This window comes from Salmo salar, chromosome ssa21, assembly GCF_905237065.1.
Source record: "Salmo salar chromosome ssa21, Ssal_v3.1, whole genome shotgun sequence".
Taxonomy (NCBI): domain Eukaryota; kingdom Metazoa; phylum Chordata; class Actinopteri; order Salmoniformes; family Salmonidae; genus Salmo; species Salmo salar.
In genome coordinates this window covers 58,490,142-58,503,052 of record NC_059462.1, presented here as the reverse complement: position 1 = coordinate 58,503,052, position 12,911 = coordinate 58,490,142, and the positions used below count along the sequence as shown (strand labels likewise).

At 41.6% G+C, this 12,911-nt stretch overlaps 1 protein-coding gene across 1 annotated transcript in view; it reads right to left on the bottom strand.

Moving 5' to 3' along the window:
- Positions 1-12,911, bottom strand: part of LOC106582581 (collagen alpha-2(VI) chain) — a 45,684-nt gene that overhangs the window by 19,292 nt on the left and 13,481 nt on the right. The window contains exons 4-20 of the mRNA XM_045704941.1: positions 11,937-12,100; positions 11,698-11,815; positions 11,207-11,292; positions 10,743-10,763; positions 10,523-10,588; positions 10,307-10,360; positions 6,672-6,716; positions 6,546-6,572; positions 6,229-6,255; positions 6,044-6,088; positions 5,797-5,850; positions 5,475-5,537; positions 3,277-3,339; positions 2,702-2,755; positions 754-789; positions 579-641; positions 95-157 (exon numbers count right to left, since the gene is read on the bottom strand). Of these exons, the coding sequence (XP_045560897.1) occupies positions 95-157; positions 579-641; positions 754-789; positions 2,702-2,755; positions 3,277-3,339; positions 5,475-5,537; positions 5,797-5,850; positions 6,044-6,088; positions 6,229-6,255; positions 6,546-6,572; positions 6,672-6,716; positions 10,307-10,360; positions 10,523-10,588; positions 10,743-10,763; positions 11,207-11,292; positions 11,698-11,815; positions 11,937-12,100 (1,049 nt within the window). The remainder of the gene's footprint in view (positions 1-94; positions 158-578; positions 642-753; positions 790-2,701; positions 2,756-3,276; positions 3,340-5,474; positions 5,538-5,796; positions 5,851-6,043; positions 6,089-6,228; positions 6,256-6,545; positions 6,573-6,671; positions 6,717-10,306; positions 10,361-10,522; positions 10,589-10,742; positions 10,764-11,206; positions 11,293-11,697; positions 11,816-11,936; positions 12,101-12,911) is intronic.

The following is a 12,911-nucleotide window of genomic DNA, read 5'->3' as shown; positions in this document are numbered from 1 at the left end:
CTGTATCTTAGCGGAGAGTTACTGCTGAATCATGTACCCAGAATGCAAAATTCTTCTCTAATCCCCCACCATTTAGAGAGGAAGCTTCTCTGACCTTTGATCCTTTGGGCCCGACAACCCCATGCGGACCTGGCTTCCCCTGTAGACCAGCTTCACCCTTGGGAATGACAGAATACATGTTAGGCTCTGTTTGAACTCAATATTCATGGTCAAATATTTAACACAAACAGACATCGTATTTTCAGTCAGCCATTGTTCTTCTCATGGGCAGTTTGGTCTGGAATGTGTCTGAATGCAGCAGGAAACTGAAACAGACTGTATTTTATCTATTGGTATCACAGCATCTACACTCTTAGAAATTAAGGTTCCAAAAAGCTTCTTAAGACTGTTCCCACGGGAGAACCCTTTTCCGTTCCACGTTCCAGGACATTTAGAAGCCGGGAACACCCAATGAGAAACCCTGTTAGGATCTAGGTGGAACGAAACAGCGTAACATTTCCTATGTAGTATCTACTATATCGCACAACCACCCTCTTGTATCGCATAGTGGAAGCTCGGAGGTGTGGGCGGTAACAGACCTTGCTTCCTTTAGGTCCGTCTGGTCCGTTAAGTCCCTTAAGTCCAGGGTCTCCTGGTCGCCCCTGACGACAGACATATAAAAAATATTTATTGTTTAACAAAAGTCATCCCTTTTTCATTTAATATTTTAACTTAATAATTTCAGAATGTTATCACTTAGCCTAGTCAGCGTACAGGTTGGCTTTTTGGTCCTGGTTCACCGTTGGGTCCCTGAAAGAATTAGGAATCAGTTAGTTTAGAATGAAGAAATACAGCGCTACAGCACTACTGAACTACTGAACTACAGAACTACTGAACTACTGAACTACTGAACTACAGAACTACAGCACTACTGAACTACTGAACTACAGAACTACAGAACTACAGAACTACTGAACTACTGAACTACAGAACTACAGAACTACAGAACTACAGAACTACTGAACTACAGAGCTACTGAACTACATAACTACTGAACTACAGCACTACTGAACTACTGAACTACAGCACTACTGAACTACAGCACTACTGAACTACTGAACTACAGCACTACAGCACTACAGCACTACTGAACTACAGCACTACTGAACTACTGAACTACAGCACTACTGAACTACTGCACTACAGAACTACTGAACTACTGAACTACAGAACTACTGAACTACTGAACTACAGCACTACTGAACTACTGAACTACTGAACTACAGCACTACTGAACTACTGAACTACAGAGCTACTGAACTACTGAACTACTGAACTACAGCACTACTGAACTACTGAACTACAGAGCTACTGAACTACTGAACTACAGAACTACTGAACTACTGAACTACTGAACTACTGAACTACTGAACTACAGCACTACTGAACTACTGAACTACAGCACTACTGAACTACTGAACTACTGAACTACTGAACTACAGAGCTACTGAACTACTGAACTACAGAACTACTGAACTACTGAACTACAGCACTACTGAACTACAGCACTACTGAACTACTGAACTACAGCACTACAGCACTACTGAACTACTGAACTACAGCACTACAGCACTACTGAACTACAGCACTACAGCACTACTGAAGTACAGCACTACAGCACTACTGAACTACAGCACTACAGAGCTACTGAACTACTGAACTACAGCACTACAGCACTACTGAAGTACAGCACTACTGAACTACTGAACTACAGAACTACTGAACTACTGAACTACAGAGCTACTGAACTACAGAACTACAGAACTACTGAACTACTGAACTACAGCACTACTGAACTACTGAACTACAGCACTACTGAACTTCTGAACTACAGCACTACAGCACTACTGAACTACTGAACTACAGCACTACAGCACTACTGAACTACAGCACTACAGCACTACTGAATTACAGCACTACAGCACTACTGAACTACAGCACTACAGAGCTACTGAACTACTGAACTACAGCACTACGGCACTACTGAACTACAGCACTACAGCACTACTGAAGTACAGCACTACAGCACTACTGAACTACAGCACTACAGAGCTACTGAACTACTGAACTACAGCACTACAGCACTACTGAAGTACAGCACTACTGAACTACTGAACTACAGCACTACTGAACTACAGAGCTACTGAACTACCGAACTACTGAACTACAGCACTACTGAACTACTGAACTACAGCACTACTGAACTACTGAACTACAGCACTACTGAACTACTGAACTACTGAACTACAGCACTACTGAACTACAGCACTACAGCACTACTGAAGTACAGCACTACAGCACTACTGAAGTACAGCACTACTAAACTGTTAATGATAAGGATAGCCAGGTCTATGTAAGTCTCTTCTAATGATAAGGATAGCCAGGTCTATGTAAGTCTCTTCTAATGATAAGGATAGCCAGGTCTATGTAAGTCTCTTCTAATGATAAGGATAGCCAGGTCTATGTAAGTCTCTTCTAATGATAAGGATAGCCAGGTCTATGTAAGTCTCTTCTAAAGATAAGGATAGCCAGGTCTATGTAAGTCTCTTCTAATGATAAGGATAGCCAGGTCTATGTAAGTCTCTTCTAATGATAAGGATAGGCAGGTCTATGTAAGTCTCTTCTAATGATAAGGATAGCCAGGTCTATGTAAGTCACTCACTGGCATTCCCTTCCTTCCTGGTGAGCCTGGAATCCCAGGACTTCCTGGATAACTCTGAAAGGAAGAAGAAAGATGAGATGATTTATCAAGTGGCAACAAGTGGCTCTTCAGGTAAGAGTGTTGTTGTTACTGTTAGGTCCAGGTAAGAGTGTTACTGTTAGGTCCAGGTAAGAGTGTTACTGTTAGGTCCAGGTAAGAGTGTGTTGTTACTGTTAGGTCCAGGTAAGAGTGTTGTTGTTACTGTTAGGTCCAGGTAAGAGTGTGTTGTTACTGTTAGGTCCAGGTAAGAGTGTGTTGTTACTGTTAGGTCCATGTAAGAGTGTGTTGTTACTGTTAGGTCCAGGTAAGAGTGTGTTGTTACTGTTTGGTCCAGGTAAGAGTGTGTTGTTGTTACTGTTTGGTCCAGGTAAGAGTGTGTTGCTACTGTTAGGTCCAGGTAAGAGTGTTACTGTTAGGTCCAGGTAAGAGTGTTACTGTTAGGTCCAGGTAAGAGTGTGTTGTTACTGTTAGGTCCAGGTAAGAGTGTGTTGTTGTTACTGTTAGGTCCAGGTGAGAGTGTGTTGTTGTTACTGTACCGGTGGTCCAGCTTCTCCAGGAGGTCCAGTGGGACCTGGTTTTCCGTTATGACCAGGGTCTCCCTAGGAATAACAGCATTCACACATTAATCCCAGTGGTCTATAAAACACTGTAGATAATCTGTTTAGTAAACCCAGTGGTCTATAGAACACTGTAGATAATCTATGTTTAGTAAACCCAGTGGTCTATAGAACACTGTAGATAATCTATGTTTAGTAAACCCAGTGGTCTATAAAACACTGTAGATAATCTGTTTAGTAAACCCAGTGGTCTATAGAACACTGTAGATAATCTATGTTTAGTAAACCCAGTGGTCTATAAAACACTGTAGATAATCTATGTTTAGTAAACCCAGTGGTCTATAAAACACTGTAGATAATCTATGTTTAGTAAACCCAGTGGTCTATAAAACACTGTAGATAATCTATGTTTAGTAAACCCAGTGGTCTATAAAACACTGTAGATAATCTATGTTTAGTAAACCCAGTGGTCTATAAAACACTGTAGATAATCTGTTTAGTAAACCCAGTGGTCTATAGAACACTGTAGATAATCTGTTTAGTAAACCCAGTGGTCTATAAAACACTGTAGATAATCTATGTTTAGTAAACCCAGTGGTCTATAAAACACTGTAGATAATCTATGTTTAGTAAACCCAGTGGTCTATAAAACACTGTAGATAATCTATGTTTAGTAAACCCAGTGGTCTATAAAACACTGTAGATAATCTATGTTTAGTAAACCCAGTGGTCTATAAAACACTGTAGATAATCTATGTTTAGTAAACCCAGTGGTCTATAAAACACTGTAGATAATCTATGTTTAGTAAACCCAGTGGTCTATAAAACACTGTAGATAATCTGTTTAGTAAACCCAGTGGTCTATAAAACACTGTAGATAATCTATGTTTAGTAAACCCAGTGGTCTATAAAACACTGTAGATAATCTATGTTTAGTAAACCCAGTGGTCTATAAAACACTGTAGATAATCTATGTTTAGTAAACCCAGTGGTCTATAAAACACTGTAGATAATCTATGTTTAGTAAACCCAGTGGTCTATAAAACACTGTAGATAATCTATGTTTAGTAAACCCAGTGGTCTATAAAACACTGTAGATAATCTATGTTTAGTAAACCCAGTGGTCTATAGAACACTGTAGATAATCTATGTTTAGTAAACCCAGTGGTCTATAAAACACTGTAGATAATCTATGTTTAGTAAACCCAGTGGTCTATAAAACACTGTAGATAATCTATGTTTAGTAAACCCAGTGGTCTATAAAACACTGTAGATAATCTATGTTTAGTAAACCCAGTGGTCTATAAAACACTGTAGATAATCTATGTTTAGTAAACCCAGTGGTCTATAAAACACTGTAGATAATCTATGTTTAGTAAACCCAGTGGTCTATAAAACACTGTAGATAATCTATGTTTAGTAAACCCAGTGGTCTATAAAACACTGTAGATAATCTATGTTTAGTAAACCCAGTGGTCTATAAAACACTGTAGATAATCTATGTTTAGTAAACCCAGTGGTCTATAGAACACTGTAGATAATCTATGTTTAGTAAACCCAGTGGTCTATAAAACACTGTAGATAATCTATGTTTAGTAAACCCAGTGGTCTATAAAACACTGTAGATAATCTATGTTTAGTAAACCCAGTGGTCTATAGAACACTGTAGATAATCTGTTTAGTAAACCCAGTGGTCTATAAAACACTGTAGATAATCTATGTTTAGTAAACCCAGTGGTCTATAGAACACTGTAGATAATCTATGTTTAGTAAACCCAGTGGTCTATAAAACACTGTAGATAATCTATGTTTAGTAAACCCAGTGGTCTATAAAACACTGTAGATAATCTGTTTAGTAAACCCAGTGGTCTATAGAACACTGTAGATAATCTATGTTTAGTAAACCCAGTGGTCTATAGAACACTGTAGATAATCTATGTTTAGTAAACCCAGTGGTCTATAGAACACTGTAGATAATCTGTTTAGTAAACCCAGTGGTCTATAGAACACTGTAGATAATCTGTTTAGTAAACCCAGTGGTCTATAGAACACTGTAGATAATCTATGTTTAGTAAACCCAGTGGTCTATAAAACACTGTAGATAGTCTGAGTGTGTAGTTTCTGTAGTGCAGGAGGTGTTGTAGTAGCCTTGACAGACGGAAGGTTCTCTCAGGTACCTTCTCTCCGCTGTCACCAGGCTGTCCTATATCCCCAGCACTTCCTGGATAACCATCTGGGCCCTTTCGAAAAACATCAGAGACATTTCCCTTTTATCACAACATTCTACTGCATTCATTGTTGTGTGTGTGTGTGTGTGTGTGTGTGTGTGTGTGTGTGTGTGTGTGTGTGTACTGTGTGTACTGTGTGTGTGTGTGTGTGTGTGTGTGTTGTGTGTACTGTGTGTGTTCTGTGTGTGTGTGTGTGTGTGTGTGTGTGTGTGTGTGTGTGTGTGTGTGTGTACTGTATACGTAACATACTGTAGGACAACGTTTTACTTACCCTTTCTCCCGGATCTCCTTTACAACCATAAGTTCCGATTCGACCAATTTTACCCTGAGAATTAACACAGAAAATATTCCTGTTAGTATCAGTATGATTCCAACCCTCCCGCATAGACCCAATGGACCTGTACCAGTGTGACAGGATTGGAGGTCATCTTCATTGAGTTGAAAGCTTGTGTTTCAGTCTCAGGGCTCCCCGTGGCTCCCGTTACAGTTCAAGAGGAAGTGTAGTGATGGTCTCTTACCTTCTGCCCATCCGTTCCATTCCTGCCATGTCCTCCTGACACTCCCTGGTGATGGAGAGGTCATTCAGAGAGTGTGTTTTTAAAGATGACAGTTAGCCTATCCAGTGAGACGTAACTAAACAGTGTAGGAGAGTACACACACACAGAACGTACTGGAAACGTCAGAATCAAATCACGTAGTTTACCTTGGTTCCATCCGATCCAAATTCACCCTGGGGAAAGATGAAATCCATTCATCAAAACATGTCTCGTTTTAAAATGTTGATTTAAAAAAAAAATATCAAATCATGTCTCGTTTTAAAATGTTGATAAAAAAAAATATCTAATCAAATGTATTTATAAAGCCCTTCTTACATCAGCTGATATCTCAAAGTGTTGTACGGAAACCCAGCCTAAAACCCCCCCAAAACAGCAAGCAATGCAGGATGTAGAAGCATAAAAACATGTCTCTCGTTGAGATTTATACATGATAATTACTAGAATAATGTTTAGTTCTTCCTACCTTTTCACCTTTCAGACCAATCGCACCCTAAACAGAAACAAATAGAAGAAAGGTTGTACAAGTCAGTCAGGATACGCTGTAAGGTGAATATCTGTATTGGTTAGAGAGAGGAAAGCGCACACCAACCTTGTGACCTGCGGGACCGATCACACCTTCAATACCAGAGTCTCCCTGTGTCACAAATAATAAAAAACATAATAAAATAATAAAAATACATTCTGTGGAAGAAAATATGTTATTTCAACAAAGAAAAAAAAAAATGGAAATATATATAAATAAATGTCTAGGTTCTCTTGGCAGTGTTTCTGTGGTCAGAACACCTGCCACGTCCTGACCAGTATAAAGGGGGTATTTGTTATTGTAGGTTGGTCAGGACGTGGCAGAGGGGGGTATTTGTTATTGTAGTTTGGTCAGGACGTGGCAGGGGGGTATTTGTTATTGTAGTTTGGTCAGGCGTGGCAGGGGGGTATTTGTTAGTGTAGTTTGGTCAGGACGTGGCAGGGGGGTATTTGTTAGTGTAGTTTGGTCAGGACGTGGCAGGGGGTATTTGTTATTGTAGTTTGGTCAGGACGTGGCAGGGGGGTATTTGTTATTGTAGTTTGGTCAGGACGTGGCAGGGGGGTATTTGTTATTGTAGTTTGGTCAGGACGTGGCAGGGGGGGTATTTGTTATTGTAGTTTGGTCAGGACGTGGCAGGGGGGTATTTGTTAGTGTAGTTTGGTCAGGACGTGACAGGGGGTATTTGTTATTGTAGTTTGGTCAGGACGTGGCAGAGGGGTATTTGTTAGTGTAGTTTGGTCAGGACGTGGCAGGGGGGTATTTGTTATTGTAGTTTGGTCAGGACGTGGCAGGGGGGTATTTGTTATTGTAGTTTGGTCAGGACGTGGCGGGGGGTATTTGTTATTGTAGTTTGGTCAGGACGTGGCAGGGGGTATTTGTTATTGTAGTTTGGTCAGGACGTGGCAAGGGGGGTATTTGTTATTGTAGTTTGGTCAGGACGTGGCAGGGGGGTATTTGTTATTGTAGTTTGGTCAGTGCGTGGCAGGGGGGTATTTGTTATTGTAGTTTGGTCAGGACGTGGCAGGGGGTATTTGTTATTGTAGTTTGGTCAGGACGTGGCAGGGGGGTATTTGTTATTGTAGTTTGGTCAGGATGTGGCAGGGGGGTATTTGTTATTGTAGTTTGGTCAGGACGTGGCAGGGGGTATTTGTTATTGTAGTTTGGTCAGGACGTGGCAGGGGGGTATTTGTTATTGTAGTTTGGTCAGGACGTGGCAGAGGGGGGTATTTGTTATTGTAGTTTGGTCAGGACGTGGCAGGGGGGTATTTGTTATTGTAGTTTGGTCAGGACGTGGCAGGGGGTATTTGTTAGTGTAGTTTGGTCAGGACGTGGCAGGGGGGTATTTGTTATTGTAGTTTGGTCAGGACGTGGCAGGGGGGGTATTTGTTATTGTAGTTTGGTCAGGACGTGGCAGGGGGGTATTTGTTATTGTAGTTTGGTCAGGACGTGGCAGAGGGGTATTTGTTATTGTAGTTTGGTCAGGACGTGGCAGGGGGGTATTTGTTATTGTAGTTTGGTCAGGACGTGGCAGGGGGGTATTTGTTATTGTAGTTTGGTCAGGACGTGGCAGGGGGGTATTTGTTATTGTAGTTTGGTCAGGACGTGGCAGGGGGTATTTGTTAGTGTAGTTTGGTCAGGACGTGGCAGGGGGGTATTTGTTATTGTAGTTTGGTCAGGACGTGGCAGGGGGTATTTGTTAGTGTAGTTTGGTCAGGACGTGGCAGGGGGGTATTTGTTAGTGTAGTTTGGTCAGGACGTGGCAGGGGGGTATTTGTTATTGTAGTTTGGTCAGGACGTGGCAGGGGGGTATTTGTTATTGTAGTTTGGTCAGGACGTGGCAGGGGGGTATTTGTTATTGTAGTTTGGTCAGGACGTGGCAGGGGGGTATTTGTTATTGTAGTTTGGTCAGGACGTGGCAGGGGGTTATTTGTTATTGTAGTTTGGTCAGGACGTGGCAGGGGGGTATTTGTTTTATGTGGTTCGGGGTTTGTTGGGCTATGTTCTGTTTTAAGAGGGGTGTTTGTTTAGAGTGTTTTTTTTTTTTTTGGGCTATGTTCTTGTTAGTTTATTTCTATGTTAGTTCTAGTCGTTCTATGTCTATGTTTAGTTTATGGGGTTGACCTTCAGTTGGAAGCAGCTGCTCCTCGTTGCTTCTAATTGAAGGTCTTATTTAAGAGAGGGGTGTTTGTTCTATGGTATTTGTGGGTAGTTGTCTCCTATTTAGTGTCTGAGCACCTGACAGGACTGTTTAGTGTCTGAGCACCTGACAGGACTGTTTAGTGTCTGAGCACCTGACAGGACTGTTTAGTGTCTGAGCACCTGACAGGACTGTTTAGTGTCTGAGCACCTGACAGGACTGTTTAGTGTCTGAGCACCTGACAGGACTGTTTAGTGTCTGAGCACCTGACAGGACTGTTTAGTGTCTGAGCACCTGACAGGACTGTTTAGTGTCTGTGCACCTGACAGGACTGTTTAGTGTCTGAGCACCTGACAGGACTGTTTAGTGTCTGAGCACCTGACAGGACTGTTTAGTGTCTGAGCACCTGACAGGACTGTTTAGTGTCTGAGCACCTGACAGGACTGTTTAGTGTCTGAGCACCTGACAGGACTGTTTAGTGTCTGAGCACCTGACAGTACTGTTTAGTGTCTGAGCACCTGACAGGACTGTTTAGTGTCTGAGCACCTGACAGGACTGTTTAGTGTCTGAGCACCTGACAGGACTGTTTAGTGTCTGAGCACCTGACAGGACTGTTTAGTGTCTGAGCACCTGACAGGACTGTTTAGTGTCTGAGCACCTGACAGGACTGTTTAGTGTCTGAGCACCTGACAGGACTGTTTAGTGTCTGAGCACCTGACAGGACTGTTTAGTGTCTGAGCACCTGACAGGACTGTTTAGTGTCTGAGCACCTGACAGGACTGTTTAGTGTCTGAGCACCTGACAGGACTGTTTAGTGTCTGAGCACCTGACAGGACTGTTTAGTGTCTGAGCACCTGACAGGACTGTTTAGTGTCTGAGCACCTGACAGGACTGTTTAGTGTCTGAGCACCTGACAGGACTGTTTAGTGTCTGAGCACCTGACAGGACTGTTTAGTGTCTGAGCACCTGACAGGACTGTTTAGTGTCTGAGCACCTGACAGGACTGTTTAGTGTCTGAGCACCTGACAGGACTGTTTAGTGTCTGAGCACCTGACAGGACTGTTTAGTGTCTGAGCACCTGACAGGACTGTTTAGTGTCTGAGCACCTGACAGGACTGTTTAGTGTCTGAGCACCTGACAGGACTGTTTAGTGTCTGAGCACCTGACAGGACTGTTTAGTGTCTGAGCACCTGACAGGACTGTTTAGTGTCTGAGCACCTGACAGGACTGTTTAGTGTCTGAGCACCTGACAGGACTGTTTAGTGTCTGAGCACCTGACAGGACTGTTTAGTGTCTGAGCACCTGACAGGACTGTTTAGTGTCTGAGCACCTGACAGGACTGTTTAGTGTCTGAGCACCTGACAGGACTGTTTAGTGTCTGAGCACCTGACAGGACTGTTTAGTGTCTGAGCACCTGACAGGACTGTTTAGTGTCGTTCGTTGTTTTTGTTTACGTGATTTGTTTGTTTTTCCTTCTTTTAAATTACTAAAGAAGATGAGTTTACACGTTCCCGCTGCGTTTTGGTTTGATCCTTACGACAACCCGTCACACCACGCGGTCTACCTGTTTGCCCTTGGTCCCTTTAGCACCACGAAGTCCAACTCCTCCTTTCATTCCCTAAAAATAAACAGATACATTAAAATAAACATAAACAACAACAACAAACTGTTCATAAAACAAACATGAATAAAACACATTTTCATTCTTGCAAATATCTCAAGATGTTTTTTTTTTTTTTTTTTTAAACTTATTATTAATTAACAAAAAAAAAGAGTTCACCTTTAGTCCTCTGTTTCCCTCCAGACCTGGTGGGCCTGGAAACTCCAGGCACTGGAGTTTGGAACACTGGAGTGATGATGGATTTAAAAAAAAAAACACTTGGTGAACGAAATCAGCATTTCACACCAGGAAAATTAAGATTTATCAGTTTGTATAGAAATATTCAGAAGCGTCAGGTTACAGATTCTGATTCCATCCAATGAGAATAACTCTTAGTTACCTTCAGATAAGCTTGATATTTCTGTAGAGAAGAACAAACAAAAAAGACTTCAATTACTTTTTTTTGGGGGGGGGGAGAAACACTGGTATCAAAAATAGAATATTAAATTAAATATCTAGGGCTGTCAGTGTTGTGCAGTTAACTCGTTAATTTTGTCATTTCAGCAAACATTAATCACATTGTCTGAAAGAGTTGAAAATACCTCTATACAACTCAAATCTACAATGCTACGTAACAAGTTGACTTATGTTAAATAAAGTGGGATTTCTAAATTTTCCTACTTGTAGACAAAAATCAAGATGTCTGTTATGTTTTTTGAATGAAAAAAATTCTTAAAATTGCAGCTCATTTTGAGCAAACTCTGGGAATTTGCGATTAATCGTTTGACAGCCCTAGATATATGGTAATAGAAAATGCTTCAGACATGAATAATCAAAGCTGGATAAAACACTACATATAATCACCATAGCGTTGATGATTTGGTTGATGGATGATGTGACTATTTTCCCAGTGGGGGCATCACACGGTGGACTGTGACAGGTTTTAAGGTCTGGGTTGAGCAAGGCACAGCGAAGCAGAGGCAGAAAACATTTTTTCAACATTTTATTTTGTTCAGGCATATTTTTCCATTATTTAGTTTCTAACACATTCCAGTTCCTCATTTTTTGTTCAATGTTTCTGTTTCTATAAATATAATTAATTCTCTTACTTTTGAACTCTAACAACTATGCTAGTTTAAATCAAACCAAACCGAGAAAATTTAAAGGGAAACAGGAAGTGATGCACACCAGGAGGTAGGCGATCTCCATAGCTCAAACAATTCCATTATCAAACAAAGCAGTCACATGCTAAAACAAAACCCCTGTAAATCCACCATGCCTCTGGACTAAATACACAGAGTTAGAATCACATGATCTGGCAATTAACCAACGAAATGACTTGTTAGATTAAACACCTGTGACATTGACAGCCATGTAGTTGGAACGATAGACCCCCGCTGGTGAGTTAGCGATCAGCCTCATCCCTGCTTCCTCCACCACATTGGAAGCAGCTACTGAGAACAAGCTGATGTGCTGGTCAAATCAAATAAACTATTTCAGGAGATGAATAACACACACATCATTGATTTTAAAGGCTAAAAAAAAAAGTGTGGTTTTCAAACAATAAAACCCATCTACTGTCTGTCCCTCTGACCTGGTCTCTAGCCCGTTCTGCAGACACCTTGATCCCCCCACAGGGGGCGCCAGTCACATGTCCGTCAGTGACCACCACAGCGAAACGGATAGAGTTGTGTCCCCGGAGGTCGCGGCGCTGAATCTCCTCGGTCATCTTGTCCAGGGCGCAGTCAGTGTAGGTACCTCAAATCAAATCAAATGTTTATTTTTTCATATGCCCAGGATACACAGTAACTGGACAGATCAATGGCATGCAGACTGACAGGTTCTCATTACAGATCAATGACATGCAGACTGACAGGTTCTCATTACAGATCAATGACATGCAGACTGACAGGTTCTCATTACAGATCAATGACATGCAGACTGACAGGTTCTCATTACAGTACAGATCAATGGCATGCAGACTGACAGGTTCTCATTACAGATCAATGACATGCAGACTGACAGGTTCTCAGTACAGATCAATGACATGCAGACTGACAGGTTCTCATTACAGATCAATGACATGCAGACTGACAGGTTCTCATTACAGATCAATGACATGCAGACTGACAGGTTCTCATTACAGATCAATGACATGCAGACTGACAGGTTCTCATTACAGATCAATGACATGCAGACTGACAGGTTCTCATTACAGATCAATGACATGCAGACTGACAGGTTCTCATTACAGATCAATGACATGCATACTGACAGGTTCTCTTTACAGATCAATGACATGCAGACTGACAGGTTCTCAGTACAGATCAATGACATGCAGACTGACAGGTTCTCATTACAGATCAATGACATGCAGACTGACAGGTTCTCATTACAGATCAATGACATGCAGACTGACAGGTTCTCATTACAGATCAATGACATGCAGACTGACAGGATCTCAGTACAGATCAATGACATGCAGACTGACAGGATCTCAGTACAGATCAATGACATGCAGACTGACAGGTTCTCATTACAGATCAATGACATGCAGACTGACAGGTTC